Genomic DNA, 18830 nt, shown 5'->3' with positions numbered 1-18830 from the left:
GGGGGGGAGGGGGGGGGGGGTGTCAAGTGGCAAGCCAAGAGCGGTGAGGGAGAGAGGAGCCTGGCCCCCTCTGTCTCAGGCCTCGTCCCAGGGTCGAACCGCCGCTTGTACGAAAGGGGGGAGAGGCAGTGTGTGCGCGCCGCCGCAGACAATCGCCTCTGCCGGGTCTTTTCACGTGACGTCTGCGAGGTTAGTCGGGCCTGCCCGGACAAGCCCTGGGGTCAAGGTGCGGTACCACCCAAGGTACTTCTGCCGGCGCCTTGTCCACTTACCGTAAGCGGTCGTACATGTCCGACCGAGGTCAGCCGACTCGACGGGTCGCCGTGGTTCGGGCTGTCGTCGTCGCGCAGGTGCGCCGTGTCCTCCGCGTCGCCTCTCTGCAGGTGGTTCGTTGGCGGGGCCAGCGACGTCCCCGAGGCAGGGTGCAGAGGCAGGGCATTGGGGTCTTCTGTCTAGAGGGCGCCGCTCGTTCCTTCACTCCGAGGGGGCGAGGCCAGACGAGGCGGTCTCGGGGCTCCTTCGCCTCGGCCATAATTCGGCCGGACGGTGATTAGACAATTAATTACTCTGTCGTCCCGAGGGACGTCCTTCGACGACCCAAATTGGATAGCAATTATTTGGAACGTCTCGGAGCGCCGAAGGGGACAGGCTCTATGGCGGAGGATGTACGTAGCCAGTAGATTTTGGGTACTGCGAGCCATATTGCGGAGTACACCTGTGCGTGACGGTGTGGAGGTGAGTATGGGGACTCGCACATGTGCGGAGACTACTGTCGGCCTCACTTTGCGTCGCACACTCCAAAGGAGGCGGGGCAGGAGTTGCTTCGGACTCCTGCCCGGCACTCTGCCCCAGGGACCCGAGGCCCCTTCCGCGGGCTCGTAAGCCTGGACGGGCCAATCGTCCTCCTCGGCCACAGCAGCAAGAGTGTCCGCTCTCCGCTTCCTGTCGCCCGAGTGGAGACGAGCGCAGTGCATGCTACCTGCTGGTTTAGAGCCGCGTACGCGTGCTTTGACCCCCGGCAGGATTCGCATACTGCTTTTATCTCTGCAGGTCATAACTCATTATGAACCCAGAGCCACATGAGGGACAATCACGGACGCAGTTGTTGCTCATTATGATTCTCAATTGCTGTGCTTCAGTAACTGTGCTGGTTTGCTGAAAAAAAGAGGGAGCAGATTGCCGGGCCTCCTTCCTATTTATACCGGAAGGAGGCACGAGGGTGGGGCCCACCTTGCGGGTGGGCGTGGACTACAAGTGTTTCAGTGCTGCGCAGGGGGATTACCCAATAGCGATAGCCTTAGAGGGCGAAGCCATATATGAAATAGAACGGCCGCATCAGAGCCAAAGTTTTATCAGCAATTTGATAAAACAAAGGCCGATACCGATAATCGGTCAAATGCGGAATATCGGCCCCGATAATCGGCCAGGCCGATAATCGGTCGACCCCTAATCTACATCCTGTTTTAATTGTTGTAAAAGCATTACATTAAAGTGCTTTTAGGTAGAGGGAGTAATGTGATTAGACGTTGTACTTCCCCAATCACAGACAAGAGTAGTTTAATATATTTCTCTTACTTTATAGTTGTTGACAGCCTTTATAGCAGCCAACTGAGTGCAGAACTCCACCTGGTGTGTCTCCTTCTCCCCTTCCAAAGAGTTGAATCTTACTTAAATGTCCCTCCTGAGGTAGGAGAGTTATTAAAAACAAGAACTTATTCATTTTTTTATCATGCCTAGTGATGGAAATCATTTGCAGATGCTTCGAAATAAACCAAACCTTTTCTACATATCAGTTTTTGTGCCACAACAAAGACCAAAAAGTGGCCTGCAACAGCCGAGGTGAAGCTTGTCCTTCGCCTCGCCAATTGCCAGAAATGTATTTTGCTACTGAAGCAGTTCTTGTTCACTTGCGCCCCCTAACAACGAGTTAAGAGGAGTGAGGGGTTGGCAGTGAATGATGGTTTAAAACACTCAATGAAAGTGTTTTTATAAAAATCACCCCATTTTGTATGGAAGGCCAAAAGCCTTCTTTCAACAAATAATTTGACTGTATTCTCTCTCTGTTTCCCTTCATATCCTCTCCTCCCTCCTGTTTCAGCCGATGTGTCGATGCAGTACCAAGGTAAGAATAAGCAAGACATCCGATGTCACACCTTTCCTGACACTAATGTTCAGTAAGACATGTCTGCATTCGGGACCTCGGTATGAAAACCAGTGACTGGCTGTGTGTCGGTGACAGAGAGTACAGAAGCTAGATCAGTGCCTGGGGATTTTTAAACAAGGTCACTTTCACAGCTCTCCATTCCCCTAATCCCCTCTTATTTGTCTAACGTCCCACCCTTCTGCATCCACGTCTTTCTTATCCAAGTTGACTCATGTGTCTTATTACGTGCCTTAATTTGTTAGGATTATACTTTTTGCTATTAACTGTCATTACATTAAAGCTATGGAAGACTGGCTTGTCATACCTTTTTTTACAAACACATATTTAAAATGTCCTTCAGACTAAATAATAGGCTTCAGATTTCTCAGTGAAATGGCACAATAGCAATATTTATGTACAGATATGTGCATATTAAAACAGAATCTGTATGTTTTGTTGCAGTAAGCTACCTTTGAATAGATAACACTTTTTTGAACCAACTTATAAGGTAAGGCAAGTTTATTTATATAGCACTTTTCAACACAAGGCAATTCAAAGTGCTTGCAAAAATGAAAGACATTAAGAGCATAAAACACATTAGAAACATTAAAAAGCAAAGATAATAAAACATGAATAACACAGGTACATGAATCAAAGTTACAGTGCAGTGTAGGATTTGAATAGTTCAATTAAAAGTAGCAGCAAAAAAAGTTTTAAAGATTTAAAAGTAGTAAGAGTTGCAGCGGACCTGCAGGTTTCTGGTAGTTTGTTCGAGATATTTGACAATTTCCCTAACCAAATTCTCACATTCCTCTACCCCTAGTCTTCCCGTGAAATTATAGTTCCTTTGACAGTTCTCTAACCTTTTTATATTCCTTGTAGGTGTATCAGGCCCCTTTTAACCCATTTTTAGGGATTCTGACTTTTTTTTCTGATGATATTTTGTATTACAGAAGATAAACGACTACAGCCATTCTAGTATTTGGTATCGACAGCGTTCTGGTTTTGATATGTACTCTGTTTTTTGTCCAAGTAGTATTGACCGATCAAATCTGAGTGGCCTTTGGTTGTATAAAGCTGAACAAAGTTGGAACGCATTGGCTTGAATCCAGACAACTATTGGTTATTGTCTAACAGACAATAGAGAAAGAGAAGGTCTTGGCCTGTTAGCTACACCAGAAACCAAGAAATATTGACCGCTGCCCCCAGGGACAGGTCGTCATCGTTCTGACCAAACCAACCTCAACATCCTCATCTCGCTATAAGAAAGTGTTGTTTTTAAACAATGATAGTGAATGGTCAATTGATAGACATTGTGTCCTTATCTTTCCTTACCAGTACAACTGGTGAACGGACTGAACAGATGTGAGGGTAGAGTGGAGGTATTCTATAACAACTCATGGGGCACAGTGTGTGACGATGAATGGGACATGGTGGATGCCAACGTGGTGTGTCGGCAGCTAAACTGTGGAGTGGCTGTGGCGGTGGGCAGCAGCTCTAAGTTTGGACAAGGCACAGGGCCCATCCTGCTCGATAATGTAGATTGCAGAGGAAATGAAAGAAGCCTCAGCGAGTGCCCCGCTCCGGCCTGGGGCGTCCACAACTGTTACCACTATGAAGACGTGGGTGTTACCTGCAGAGGTAAAGCTTTTTTGGGAATCATCTCTATATGCATAACCCTGATAAGAATAGAGGATAAACTGATAATATTCCTTCTTCCTTTTCATTTTGCTACTAGAACCGTCAGTGGTGGCGGCAAAGGGTTTTCGCACAACACCGCCCCGGGAGAACCACGGTTTACGTAAGTACCCCCTGCTTTTATCTTAATGAGACTGTTCTTCTGCCAACTTTTCTTTTTTTAAGAAATCAAGACAAACGGATAAAACCCAAACCCAAATATGAGGAATGTAAGATATTTGACAAGGGCCTATTTGAGAAATGAATACTTGTAACAACAAGATGTGTAAAAGGACAACCCTAGGCAGTGAAACAACAGTAAAACTAGCAAATTACTATAAACAGAAGTCATAGTGGACTTTGACTGCTGATATCCTATCCCTTTAACAATTTAAACCCGCAATATAATGTTGTTGTTTTTTACATAGATTGTATAATATATATATATATCATATATGTATGTTGCTGCTTTGGTTTTACTGCCTGCAACTTAACTGTTTTGGATCACTCTGATATCGTAATTTTTTTTGGATGCAGTTGGCAACAATTTTCAGTGAAAAAGCTCTTTAAACCTGCTCAGCCTCAAATGAAAAAAAGGTAGCACTCAGCGGGAAACCAGTTTGGAGGGAACATTGGATTTAATTCTTTAGGTTGCCAGTAATAAACTTCCACATTAATGTTAATGTTTTCTCCATATCTGCTGTCGTACAAAAAATGAGTTAATGGATGATCCAAGCATTTGACTGAATAACACAAACCCCACCTGCATTTGGCATATTCATCTTCAGTAGCCACAAATGAGTTGCCCCCCTCCTCCAAATATGGACAGTGGCCATGCCATCTGGAGCAACTCAGGGTTAAGTATCTTGCCCAAAGAAACATCCACATGTTGACTGCAGGGCCTGGGATCGAAACCCACAACCATAGAAGACTTATTTTTCCCGTCTATGTTCAAAAGCAGAAACACTACCGCTCAAAGGCCTCTTAAATCCCATGCCGTCCTTTTTGTTTGCTGGATTTGTCTTTGTTGTGCATGTTTTTAACTTTAATTCCCAAGAGGATATTGAGAGACTTGAACCGAATTGTGTTAACACGTGACGTATCTGAAACCCACAGGGAGTGATGTGAGGTCATCCCTACTCATAGCTTTCTTTCAGGGAAGCACATTTTAAGAAATGATAGACACACAAGAATGTCCATTGTCTCTGCTTAGGTGCGTTTTTGTCTGGGCCGAGGCATTAAATGACAACATCTGTGTGCTGGATAGTCCCATTCACCTTAACTCTCTTACTTCACAAGCCACAATATGTTTTGTATAGGCCGACACCCTTATCCTTTCCCTGTATCAATGTCTGTTGGTCGTCTCCTCTGTCCTCTACACAACATGCTCAAATCCCTGCATCTATTTTATTTGACAATAATATAGATTCTAATAAAATACAACAGAGACTAAAAATCTGTTGTAGAGAAGATGTATCCTTATCAATCGCCCCCTCCCCATCTTGGTTTAGGTGATGGCACCATCCGTCTGTTGGATGGATACAACTCCTGCCAGGGCCGGGTGGAGGTTTTCTACCAGGGAGACTGGGGGACAGTGTGTGATGACGAATGGAGCTTAGAGAATGCCGTGGTGGTGTGCCACCAGTTAGGCTGTGGCAATGCCGTCCACTCACACACTAACTCTTACTTTGGCTACGGAACGGGTCGGATTCTCCTGGACAACGTCAACTGCTACGGCTCTGAACCGGACCTGACTAGATGCAAAAGCCTGCCCTGGGGCAAACACAACTGCGGTCATCATGAGGACGCTGGAGTCACCTGCACTGGTACACTTCTCTCTATCATGGAACATGCATTTAAAGAAACATGTTAGCAACACAATGACCATTGGTATCAATAACTCACTCTGTGTTACCTTGTATTCTTGAAGAAAACTTTATAAATGATTAATGAATTAAAGTAAATAGAGGCAGCAGTAACAGCAACACTATATCAAAACACCTGTTTTTAAACATTTACAGTACAATGCAAGTCTCATTTATCCATTCATCCATCACTCAGTTTTTTTATTCTGAAGAAATCAGGTTATGATATACACATTCTCATTTTATGGGACAAATATTCCTTTTAACACAAGTTGGACGGATGCAAATTATTTTTAAAAACATATCCAAACAATGCTCATGTTACATAAGAATGCAGGACTTTTTGCTCTTGTACAAATCACATCAAATCCGATTTCAAGCATTTGTATTAGCAGAATTAGAAGTAGTAAATAGTAGTTTAATATGGAAGTTGTACAATAATTTTTCATTTTACTTTTCTATTAACTCCAGGTACCAGCACTGTACCTCCTTTGGTAACAGAAAACCAGAGAGGGCTCTGGGTAACATACACCAGTGAAGGTAAACACACTTAGTACACAGTACTGTTTATATGTACGTAAACAAGCACACACTGCTTTTGTGGAAATAAAATATAAAATAGTTTATTTATTTATTTCTGTATGCATTTATAATATAAATGAACAATTTTCATTGATTTATTATATATTTTTTATTATTTATTTATCTTGTTCTTTTTAGTGATTTTGCTAAAACTATTTCTATTTTTACACATTCCTTTATCTATTTTATTTATTACTCTATGTTTCCAGATGTATTTATTTTGCATAATTTTTTTTCTTTCTTGTACAGATTACTTTTTAAGGAGCACTCCTGTGACTCCATAGCTAATTATGTATTTTGAGGATTTCTCCTCCACACAGTAAAAATGAAATATGCTCTTCTGACAAATGACCAACAGGGGGAGTCATTTCTTCCACCTGGTCTTTCCACCTCAGTACCAAAAATCAGGGTGGTGAACTAACATTACCATGATCGCAACAAACTTAACATTTATTACATTTTTCCTCCAGCAACAGAAAGCATTCCAGTCACCAACGCTCCAACTACAAAAACTGTCACCACAACTGCCCTGACAAAAGGTAACAATATTAAACTTTAAACACAAATACAGTGTGTTTTAACATTGGACTGAGCAGATCACCTTGTTTTGCAATTATCAGAAAATAAACTGCAAGGATGTACCTGTCTATTTATCACTATGCAGGCAAACCAACCATTCGTCTGGTCAATGGTAACCATAGCTGTGAGGGTCGTGTAGAGGTTCAATACAAAAATATTTGGGGGACGGTGTGTGATGATGACTGGGACATGTTCAACGCTAACGTGGCGTGCAGGCAGGTAGGCTGTGGCCCAGCTATGGGGGCCATGACACAGTCTCACTTTGGCTTCGGTTCTGGTCTCATCCTGCTGGACAATGTGGAATGTAGTGGCTCGGAACGGGAGCTGTCCCAGTGCTTCCACCTGGGCTGGGGTCAGCATAACTGTCGCCATCATGAGGATGCTGGAGTTATCTGTGCACGTAAGAACATGACATGACCTCTCTTACACCATATAGGGCTAAAGCAGGCTCAATTTAGGCACACTGAACAGCTCATACTTCCTTTGTATTGGGTCATGTGTGCTCGCCCTGCTGAGCTGTCCAATTGCAATTCATGACTGTAGTACTCTGAGGAGGAAACAGCCCAGAGAGCATAAAAAATACAGAGGATGAGTACATCAACGTCACCGCCTGCATTCAGGCCAAATTTTACTTATTTCTAGGCTGAATGAAAGCACAGAAAGAGGCACTTTTACTTAGAGAGCACATACCTGGTTTTCGGTTGTTTAGAACATTTGATTATATATGTTTAAAGCGAGCAGTTTTTAATCTGTCTCAAAGTTGCTGCAAAGTGCATGTCTGTTGCCTTAAGGAACATTTATATTACATTAGTGACCTGATATTTCCCAGAGTATGCCTAAGCCAACACCTAGTGTCCTCACTCTGCTTTCCTCTGCCTCCATTAGCTTCTGATTTTTACTTTGGAAATGGACGTGACTTTAGAGCAACAGAGAAGATACCTGCCACCACATCAGAACCATCTGAAGGTAGGTTAAATATTCTGCCACCACAAAATCAGCCCGTTTCTCTAATGGGTTTATAATACAGATAATAATGAATTATTGTGATTCTAATTTTTTGCAGGAATGCTGAGACTGGTGGGAGGCCAGCACCGGTGTGAGGGTCGCGTAGAGATTTACTCAAACTCTGAATGGGGTACAGTGTGCGATGATGCTTGGGACATCCCTGACGCTCAGGTTGTATGTCGCCATGTGGGCTGTGGGGAGGCCACAGCTGCTCGGGGAGAAGCTTTCTTCGGGCCCGGCACAGGAAAAATTCTGCTGGACAATCTCAAGTGCAGCGGTGAGGAGGAAACCCTGCAGGAGTGCTCCCATATATCCTGGAACGTGCACAACTGTGACCACTCCGAAGATGCTGGCGTCACCTGCTCACTGTCGTGATTTGAGCAGAACCACACTTCCATCTCCACCATGGGTAGGAAGTGGGCGTACTGAACCTGGGACTTGTATACATTATGTAAATAACAGCTTTCACAATGCTGAAGGAGTACTCCACCACCAACCACATACAAAAAAACTAATATGACAATATATGATGACATGCTATAAACTATATATGCCTATTAAGCACTTTATAAATAAATATATGATATAAAAAACAATGTACACAGTTTTTTTTTAAGAAACCTAAAATGTAATTTACATGTGATTATTTGTTAAGTTAGGTAAGGAATACTGGAGGAAGTGCAGTTTGGATGATGAGACACATGAGCTTCAGCTCCAATCTTTTTGCCTGCTGCATCTATTTATGATAACAGAAACCTAAATGGAACAAATGATATTCGACATACCACAACATTGCAAGATAACAGACACAAACATAAATAAATGTGTTATATCTTGTGAATATGCATCACATTTCTCTATCAAATAAACAATGTGAAACTTGTGTTGTGTTAACCCAAATATGAATAAATGTAACTACATGTGGTAAAATACATGTTCTTATTTTTTGGTATTTAATATATTTTTGAACTAAAAACAGAGGTCTTTGAACCGTTATCTGCATTTGTCATTGCCTCAACATTTACTTCCATTGTGTATTCTTCTTTAACTGCGCGCACAAATATGACAATACCACCATTTAAATGTTTTCAAGGGAAAGGATTTTTGGGGATGCTAAATGCAATGCAATGAGCTCAAACGAAATAAGAAATGTTTTATATAAATAACTAAAGCTAGTTGAATCACCCAATTCGGACAAAATAATACTAACAGTGCGTAGCTAACCTAGCTAACTCTGTGGCCACATGTAATAACAGTGCGTAGCTAACCCATCTAACTCTGGCCACATGTAATAATAACAGTGTAATAGTGAAAACAGTACAGAATTAAGTCAGCAAATTGACTCCGAAGTGCGACAACGGTATTGCTGAAAAGTTAGCTTACACTGGCCACAGAGAAGTAATGGTTAGACTGACCATGTATGCTAAAGTTAATTAAATAAACATTTTATTAATAATAATTCCTAAGGGGAAAGCTGTAATTTCTCACTTTAATCTTTAAATGCTCTCTATAATAAAACAAATCTAACAGTAAAATGTGTGAATACCTCCCTTTAATGCCATAACATTGTTAAAAATGTGGCTATATTTTTTATTTATGAGTATTCACAATCAGAATGATCTGAGAGCATATTAGATGTACAATTCCTTTTTAATATAGATTCAGTTTATGCTACTGTAGGAATTGAACAACTCTAAAATGTTACCACATTTTAGTTTTGACTATCATAGCTTCAGTTCGAGACATTCTTAAGAACATACAAATATATATATATAAATTACCTGTAGTTAGACATTTTTATACACTTTGATTATACAAAAGTAACTTTTGTCTTATTAGTGAATTGAAGAAAAGTTAAATTAATTCTTAATCAAAATATCGTTAGATACAATATTTTAAGATGTCATTTTGCCTCAGCAATAAATATATACTGTATGTGTACACCTAAAAGGAATTGGGTAAACAGAGAAGGAGCTAAAAGGATTTTTCATCGACAGTTTGTTCTGATAACTCAAGAAAAAATGACTCTTTTGATGACATTTTATGAGCCTGCTTCATAACTATAATCACTACACTCACCCAAAATGGCATATCCATGGTTACAAGGTGGTTTTAGAAATAATTTAAACTGCATGAGAAAAAACGAAATAAAAGTTAAATTGATCTGTGAAATAAAAAACGAATAACCAATCATTGTAGAAGTTCTTCTTTAATTGATCATTTGCCTGCCCTTTGTTTTTCCTCTGCCAAGCAACAATGTTACAGTGATGTCAAACATAAGATATGAAATGCTCTGTGGTCACAGGTGTGTCTCTTCATTATCAGCTACACAGGTGACTCAGTGAATAAGACACAAGGACAATATGTTTCCTTGACTCTAATAATGAATAGAGAAATAATACATAAAACATGTTTTATTTGAATCTCTGTTCATCAATGTTTTCTTTAAGACAGGTACACAGTCTATCTTGAAGTTACTCTAAAATAAATTAAATGTGTACCATTGTCCATTAGTCATATATCTACTGTTTATGATATCTTACCTGTTTTAAATCAAGACTGATTTAATTAAGCCGTTAAGTAGTCAGGATGAGATTAGTTCAGTTTTTTATGGTATTTGTTTAGTTTTAAGTGTTGTTGGAGTATACATTTAAATGTTTCTGTATTAAACAAACTCTCTCCGATTAGTAATAGTTTATTGTAAATACTTTGTGTTAAGTGTCAGGCTCCTTTGGATAGTTTATTGGGGTATCCCATTGCACAAACCTCTATTATGTTTTATGTTTGTACTTGTATTTGAAATCAAGTTTGTTTACAAATGAATTGTTTCATGTCAGTTGGTATTGTACTTGACTAGATGAGCATATTCTTCAAGTCAAAGCTTGGAATTATGAGCCGGCTCTGGGGCTCTGGGGCCCAGTGTGTTTAGCATTTGCCCTGATAGTAGTCAAGTCACTGCAGGCCTACTTGGAAAGTTTGATAACGCCATGCACTACAGTACAAGTCAACCCTATAACAAACCTCCTTTTACTTGCATATGTGTGCAGTGTAAACCCTACATTGCCTGGCTTTAGGGCAATAGGCTGTGCTATCATTTTCCCTGGACTGCCAGGCTCGTTACATCACTCCGTTAAGACACGCCTTTTTGGGTGGTGACAAAACCGAGGGAAAGTGCTCGGAGGGGGAGGGGTGTCCCGTCGGCAGGCACACAGACAGCAGGCAGCAGCTGCAGCGAGAAGGACCCGGTACCCGTTTCTCTGCATTCAAACATTCATATTAACGATCTTTACTTCCGAAACACATAGGACAGCAAACACACACCATATCTAAAATGGTAGACCGCGAGCAACTGGTGCAGAAAGCCAGGCTGGCCGAGCAGGCGGAGAGGTATGATGATATGGCAGCTGCCATGAAATCGGTAAGTGGGGTTCCTATGTAATGACATTTTCTTAAAAAATATGTTTATTATTAGCTTCATCAATATGTGTGTGCATTTGTGAGAGTTGTGTAAAAGCTTGCTAACCTAGCATTAGGGCAGCAGACAAGGGGCTATGCCTCTGTGTTCGAGCACATTTTGACCCTAAAGCGAATAAGACACGCAATATGGTGTATGAAAGTTATGATTAAAGATTACGTTTATGGCTTGGACATAATTGTGGGCAGGAAAAAATTGTGCCAAAATACGATTTGGGCAACATATATTTAAACAGGGCTGTAAGGCCCGTAAAGCCTGTGCTCATATTATCAGCCTTTTCCGCACATTTCTGGTATTAGAGAGACCATGTTGATATGATGAAATTGTAATAACTTTTGTAAATCAAAGGCTTTTATCGGCGGTGTAATGCGGTAGATTGTGGATGAAGAGCGGTCTGTTTGATCTTGGGGCGGTGCCTTTGACCACGCTCCTTTAAAAAGCGGCCAGACAGCTCGGTTGTAAAAGAACCGGGGGGGGGGGAAATATCACACAAATATCGATAATACGTGATTTGATCGTATTTTGGGGCCAAATATGGGCTTTTACGATAAATAATATCAAACTTAGCTCGTCGGAAGGTGCGCATAGTGGCGGAACAGAGGACGAGCTAGGTGGTACGGTGGTACCATGAGGATGAGAATGACATCGTAGGCTGATGGTTGCGTTCCGGTTTGCACGAGGAATAACGGGCCATTGGTTTAATATGAAATACCACTTTTACTTAGCTTGATATGGACTACTATCATACAGTGTCCTTCTTTTGACACTCATTTGGTGCATTGAAAGCAATGTTGGCTGAAGGTTGATGGCAATCGATTTGCGCAGAAGCAGCGCACAAAATACGAAGCGTCCACCTTTCAGACGTGGGTGTTGGTGGACGGACGGACATCATTCCAGAAAGCTATCTAGGTGTCATATTGCAGCAAATGGTCGTTTTTATGTGAGCACACTTTAGCATGATGGGCTGCTTGGCATTAGTCAATGCTGTGTAGCAACCTGCATCCCTGCGTCCTCGACCTCTTGCAGCAGGTTCCCACACAGAGGCGTGCCGCAGCATCTGCCAAGATGCAGCACAGGCCCGCCCGTAGTGCACCATTTCACAGGCAGCGTTTATCACAAAGGCTGCATCTCTCTATATCTGTGTGTGTGTGTGTGTGTGTGTGTGTGTGTGTGTGTGTGTGTGCGCGCGCGCGCGCGTGTGCGTGTGTGTGTGCGTGTGTGTGTGTGTANTAAATTAGTAAAACAATTAAAAGTCAGTAAATTGACTCAGTGATAACTTTGTGAACTTTGCTAACATTTGCAGCTAAACTACTGGGGCCGTATTCACAAAGGATTTTGTGAATACGGCCCCAGTAGTTTAGCTGCAAATGTTAGCAAAGTTCACAAAGTTATCACTGAGTCAATTTACTGACTTTTAATTGTTTTACTAATTTAAAATATTTGGAAATAGAAATACTGTTATTTACTCTTGAGTTAGATGAGGAAAAAACATTATAATGATAATGCTCCGTTTGCTAAGCTAAAATTTGCCACCATTAGCTACTGGTTGTACAAAAACAAATAGATGTTGTAACAAAACCCCTTCTAGTATTGAATGGAGAAATGTTCATATAGCTTATAAATTAAACGTTTTTTTCTTATTATTTCTTTATTCATAATCTCACTTTAGGTAACTAGTATAATTAGTTGTTTCACCTTGCAGGAAATCATTCAGACAGGATCATAGTCCAGATCTCTGACGAGGAACACGACCCCCAAGGCTGGTCAGCCAAAATCTACCCAGGCGACATTCATTCGAAGTCAGTCACCATCCACATCTGCTCCCCTGTTAATTCCCCAGTGGCTCAGTATTACCTCTTCCTCCACATTGAGACGATACATAGGAACAGAAGTACCTTTGAAGTGGGAACATTTGTGCTACTCTGCAACCCTTGGCTGAAAGGTGGGACCATTTAGTAATATTCCTTCCTTTTATTGTCTAAATGTGTTGCTGTTACCTTGTTTTAGAGGTGAACCCGTTCCACTGCTATTGCCTTTCAGAGGATCCAGTGTACATGCCACTGAACGCCCAAAGAGAAGAGTATATCAAGAGTGATTGCGGCATTTTGTTCACGGGCACCCCTCAAAACATTAATGAAAGACCCTGGATGTTTGGTCAGGTAGGTGATGCTCAGCTTTCATGAACGGGTCACAGCATTATGTGATGGTAAGAATACAGTACAGGAATTGTATGTTTCCTTGTGTGAACATAAAGTATGAGCCTGGAGTCCTGGAGGCGTGTATGAAGCTGCTGCAGGTCAGCCGGTGGCACTTCAAGAACAAAGAAAAAGACTACAATCGACGAGCAGACCCCGTCTACCTCAGCCGGGTGATTTGTGCTATGGTGAGCAGCAACATTCACATTTACTCTTTGTGATGGATATGTAAAACATGCACATGTACTCCCTCTAATGTGGAATGTTTTTAATTATATTATCAATAATATACAGAAGCCTCGTGAGGCAAATAAGTCTGATCGAAATTGTTTTTCTATATCTTGTTTATAACTTAAGAACAGGTTAAAGATTGTGCCAGTTCATTTTTAGGCACTTTTAAATAAGTCTTTAGGATAACATTTTTGGTGTAATTATTTCGGCCAACAAGGCAAAAGTGCTACTAAATAGGAAGTGAAAATATTAATATTTTCAGGACAATTCCTCCATGCACTCTAAACACAGGTACATATTGTTTGGTAGAAAGTTATGTGAGATAAATGTCATGGCCAACTTTTAAATTGTGTATTGTTTATTTGCATTGGTCCTATTTTGAACATGGGGTAGTCGTGCACTTCAGCCTTTTCAGGTTGAAATGAGTCTAAAAAATATCTCTTCGAAGAATTGCTCTGGCAAATATATTTTAAGCCTGTTATTAAGACTTAAACACACACATTTAATCTAGAAAATGGTTCACAATTTTTTCTGACACAGTTATACAAAGAATGTAATGTGTGTCTACTGTCTTAAGGTTAACTGCGACGACGACCTGGGTATTTTAATGGGAAATTGGTCAGGCGACTACAAAGATGGTGTCAGTCCCGCAGAGTGGAGCAGCAGCGCTGACATCCTCCACCAATGGGCCTTGTCCAACTGCAAACCCGTACGCTACGGACAGTGCTGGGTCTTTGCATCTGTCCTCTGCACCGGTACGGTATAAATTAGGACACTAGAGTTCTAAAATCGTGGCTGACAATCAAGTGTTATTTAGCCATCAACGACACCAAAGAGTTGCCTTACATCTCTTTAAGTTTGGCCTTTGATTAAGGAAGATATCAAACTTGGCTTACAAGTATTATAAGCTAAATCCACCTGAACCTGTTTTAATCTATTATATTGATACAGTATTTGCATTGGCTTATGTTATTTAGTAGTTTTATCCCATTCCTTTGTTCTTCTAGTAGTTTCTGAAAGGGACAATCCTAGGATCATAAACCTAAATAAAGGGCTTTTCAACCTAAGCAAGCTGTTAGCCTGTTTCTAATAAATCTTTCATAATGGCACAAACCTGTCGACTTTTAGGTAGGGTTTGCTGTCCCTGCTTTCATCATCATCGCTACGTTATTTGAATAAAAAAGGAATGTTTTGTCTTTACAGGCTTAACATATCAAGCCATAATTTGTCATAACAGATCATTTCAAAATGTTGGTCCATCTAGTCTAGTATAGTGTGACTGTGCTTTTTTTGTGTTTTTTTCCAGTGATGAGAGTGCTGGGTGTTCCCTCCAGGGTGGTGACAGTTTTTAACGCTGCCCATGACGCTAACAGCAACCTGATAATTGAGGAATATTTCTCAAGCAGCGGGGAAAAGCTCCCAGGACCAAAGGACAGCACGTGGTGGGTGTCTATTGCTCTCAAACAGTTGATCTTTTAGGATGATTAAACTATGCTTAGTCCAGACCTACTCTGGTACTCTATTACTCTAGTACACTATCTTTAAAAGTAACATTAAACTTGAAGTAATTTCCATCTTAAATGATTAATATATACACAAAACATTTGCACGTGCTTTGTATTGGTCGGGTGTAATATGATAGTTTAAATTATGTGTGTGGAAATCTCAGTTCATTTGTAGGGCTGCACGGTTATGGCCAAAAGTTTGCTGTAAATCTCACGGTACATAAGTAACAATTTGATCATAATCCCATTCTGTGATATTATGACCGATCATAACTCATCTTTATGCACACACATACATTTGGCATGGCTTGAGAAACGGGCTCTGTGTTACAAGACGGACACATTTTAGAGTCAACACATATGGACCCTAAATATAGTCTATGTTAAGAATGAAAAAAGTTTTAATATATAGTTTTTTGTAAACATGACACATTTTGAGTGTGACGACGTCAGACCATCGTCCTAATTCAAACCCTGCCTACATTCAATATTTCAACATATTTCAACATGCATCATTTTCATTACTTCCAAAAAAGCTAGAATATAAAATGAAAGAACAAAGAAAAGGATAGGATAAAATATGGTTATCATCCCCTACACTAGATCGACCAACCACACATGCATGTGCCTACTTGCAAAACAAACAACCACCCATAAAATTAAATAAAAACCCACACAAACACATTGATGTGAAAGACGAGCTAAAGATTATTGCTTTTCCTTTTTTTTCCTTCCCTAACATAATGACATCATTATGTAACACTCACGCTTCTATTGGCTTGCAGCCTGCCACATTTTACGTGATAGGGGCTAAAGGGCGCGACATCACACCTGGCCAGCTAACCAATCAGGGCAGACTGGGCTCTGGTTTCAGACAGAGGGGGGAAAGAGGTGCAGCAGAACAGGCAGTATGGGAAAAATAAAGAGCTTGTTGTACATTAAAGCATGGAGACATGTCACAGTAGAGACACAATATACAAATATGAAACCTGAAAATTAGCATAATAGAGCCTCTTTAATGTTAAGTAATATTACAGTTTTTAAGTGAAGGTGCTTCCTTATTTTCCCAGTTTTGCAGTATCAACTTTTTATATAATAATGACGCAAAAAAGTGAGTTGGCTATCTTATTTTCCCAGCATATTTGATTTTGCATTTTTGTTAATTTACAGCATCCATTCGTGTTTGTCCTCTTGCAGGAACTTCCATGTGTGGGTGGAGTGCTGGATGAGGAGACCAGACCTCGGCTCAGCGTTTGATGGGTGGCAGGTGGTGGACGCCACCCCCCAGGAGAAGAGTGGAGGTGGGTGATAATTGATCGATTAATATCAAATTTGTTGACATAAGAGCTTCCTTTTTTGATTAAATGTCAAAGAAGGCGAAATACAATTGATAACTAAATCAGAGGTAGTCAAATCCATGTTTAACTGTATTTTGATCTCCTGCGCTCTGTCACAGTATCAAGACAGTGCGGCATCCACGCCAACAAAATTGTTATCCATCGTTCTAAAACAAGAGCTAAGCCTAAGGGCTGCCAACATTCACACATTGAGCGTGAGAGTCACGCAATTAATCCATATCTCACGCACTCACGCCACACTTGCCTTTCCTCACGCTAAGTTTTCGTCCAAAAATAAATGTATATAAATATAAAGTTAAGGAACAGCAAACCGAGTGGTCTACGAAATGAGACGGTATTCTGGCTTAGTTCAGTAAAGTTGGAACGATATTGGAAGATTCTGATTTCACGGATCAATAACTCATGAACAAAACGTTATTCAGACACAAATGACGTCTTCTAAGTACCGTGGTAAGGTTGACAACGAACTAGAATCACATTTTGATTAAAAAAAAGCCAATACGCGCCGTCCTCCGAGCTGGAACGACACATTACATTGGTCTCTATCCGCAGCCGGAGAAGAAACGAGTGCTCAGGGACCGTCTGCAAAGTGGAACTCAGAAAAAAGAGAATACATATTCAATCACTTTTATACAGCTTATTACTACCAAACTCACTACACACANTCCACCCACGTCCAACTCAAGTCCCTACTCGAACTAGCCGTTGACGCCGGCTGGGGGTCCTGCCAACTGCAGCCCTTTCCCGTGGGGCCCGCTGGACTACTCCTTCTGCGGGGGTCCCTGCCCCCCACCTGCTTGCTATGTCTTCCCGTTGGGTCCCGCGACCCAACTCTCGCTGCCGGGGTCCGCCAACCCCATGCCTGTCCGTTTGGGGGTCCCGCCGACGACTCTCCCTGCCGGGGTCCGCCAACCTATGCCGTCGGGGGTCCCGTCGACTACTCCCTTCGACTGCCGTGGGGGTCTGCAAACCCTATCTCCTGTGCCTTGGAGGGTCGCTGGGGTCTGCCAGCTCCATGTCCATCCCGTTTGGAGGCCCGCCGACACTCTCCTTTGCTGGCGGCTGCAATCCTGTCCTGTCTCGTTGGGCCGCTCCCCGCCGACTACTCTCCTGCTGGGCTGCCAACCTATGCCTGCCCGTGGGTCCCGCCGAGGACTCCTGGCCGGGGTCCTGCAAACTCCATGCCTTCCGTTGTGCTAGTTTGCCTGACAACACAAAGAGGGGAGCCAGATGCCGGGGGTCTGCCTTCCCTATGTCTGCCGGTAGCGAGGCCCGCACTACCTTGCGCCGGTGGCGGTCGTGGACTCAAGCGTATCAGTGCTGTGCGCAGAGGTTCCGGCTGGGGGATCACAGCACCATGGCCATATGCATTAGAGGGCGCCGCCGACTATTCCGAACTAGAACCCGGCTGCTACTCCATAATGTCGTACATCTGGTAACGCTTTAAACGACAAAAGCCCTTCCGTTAAGGTCTGCAACACTATCGCCTGTTACGGTGATAGGCAGGGCACCAATATCCGTCCCGTGGCTAGGCACGCGCGCAAGATAATATATGGTAGCTTCGGCTTGATGTGGAAGATGTGATTGATCGTGTCGTTTGTCCCACCTCACAACTCCCTCTGCCAAGTTGGATATTGGTAAAAATACTCACGTTCTCCCTGAATGTTCACGCCGAAGACAGCATCGCAGCCACTGCTCCGTTTTCGGAGACTTTCAACACGTTTCTTACAAAACCATTTCAGCAACGCTAGGAGTCGCTCGGCGACAACTGCGTAGTCCGCGGGCCAGACTCACCCAGGCAGCAGTCCAGGAGGCACCTCTACGCCTCTACACGGGTCACCGTTCGGGCGTTCCCGCGCTGCTCTCTAGCCCGGAGGAGACCGCGTGAGTAACCAGAGTGCAGCTGCGGCCCGACATATCTCTTTCTCCGTCACCACAGCGCGGCGGCGTCTGTTACGGAGACGGCCAGAAAAGTGCTACTGGACGCTCCAATCAGCCCGGACGGGCTGTTCGGACCCCAGTTCCACGCCATGGTGGAGTCCATGAAGACGGCCGCGGAACAGGTGGATGGCATTCGCCAGCATGTACAGCTGGCTCCAGTCGGCTGAGCTGCCACAGCGGCACCAACGCCCGCAGCAGCCGCGGCGTCCACGCCGGCCACAGGAGGCCGCAAGCGGAGAGACGTCCACAGCAACCGACCCCGGCCGGCCGGGCT

At 42.7% G+C, this 18830-nt stretch overlaps 3 protein-coding genes across 3 annotated transcripts in view; 2 read left to right on the top strand and 1 right to left on the bottom strand.

Moving 5' to 3' along the window:
- LOC104951472 (14-3-3 protein gamma-1-like) overlaps window positions 1-1031 on the bottom strand; it is a 10167-nt gene extending 9136 nt beyond the window's left edge. The window contains exons 1-2 of the mRNA XM_010778137.1: window positions 567-1031; window positions 273-452 (exon numbers count right to left, since the gene is read on the bottom strand). Of these exons, the coding sequence (XP_010776439.1) occupies window positions 273-452; window positions 567-1031 (645 nt within the window). The remainder of the gene's footprint in view (window positions 1-272; window positions 453-566) is intronic.
- Window positions 1032-2104: 1073 nt separating this feature from the next.
- On the top strand, window positions 2105-8464 carry LOC104946913 (scavenger receptor cysteine-rich domain-containing group B protein). The gene is made up of 9 exons (XM_010772824.1): window positions 2105-2122; window positions 3482-3784; window positions 3882-3944; window positions 5332-5646; window positions 6157-6225; window positions 6738-6806; window positions 6932-7246; window positions 7732-7812; window positions 7910-8464. The coding sequence occupies exons 1-9, from the start codon at window positions 2110-2112 to the stop codon at window positions 8224-8226; spliced, it is 1545 nt and encodes a 514-aa protein (XP_010771126.1). The 5' UTR covers window positions 2105-2109; the 3' UTR covers window positions 8227-8464.
- Window positions 8465-11182: 2718 nt separating this feature from the next.
- Window positions 11183-18830, top strand: part of LOC104951463 (protein-glutamine gamma-glutamyltransferase 5-like) — a 14677-nt gene continuing 7029 nt past the window's right edge. The window contains exons 1-8 of the mRNA XM_010778125.1: window positions 11183-11269; window positions 12353-12410; window positions 13029-13268; window positions 13367-13485; window positions 13581-13709; window positions 14330-14507; window positions 15059-15194; window positions 16428-16558. Coding sequence (XP_010776427.1) covers window positions 11183-11269; window positions 12353-12410; window positions 13029-13268; window positions 13367-13485; window positions 13581-13709; window positions 14330-14507; window positions 15059-15194; window positions 16428-16558 — 1078 coding nt within the window. The remainder of the gene's footprint in view (window positions 11270-12352; window positions 12411-13028; window positions 13269-13366; window positions 13486-13580; window positions 13710-14329; window positions 14508-15058; window positions 15195-16427; window positions 16559-18830) is intronic.

This window comes from Notothenia coriiceps, unplaced genomic scaffold (assembly GCF_000735185.1).
Source record: "Notothenia coriiceps isolate Sejong01 unplaced genomic scaffold, NC01 NC01_scaffold00000339, whole genome shotgun sequence".
Taxonomy (NCBI): Eukaryota; Metazoa; Chordata; class Actinopteri; order Perciformes; family Nototheniidae; genus Notothenia; species Notothenia coriiceps.
The sequence above is the reverse complement of the archived record's forward strand: the minus strand, read 5'-3'. Positions and strand labels throughout refer to the sequence as shown.

Excerpts from the sequence above, each read along its gene's own strand:
- LOC104946913 (XM_010772824.1), top strand. Across the intron at positions 6,226-6,737 it reads GGTAACATACACCAGTGAAG|CAACAGAAAGCATTCCAGTC; the intron begins GTAAACACACTT and ends TTTTTCCTCCAG. Across the intron at positions 6,807-6,931 it reads CACAACTGCCCTGACAAAAG|GCAAACCAACCATTCGTCTG; the intron begins GTAACAATATTA and ends ATCACTATGCAG.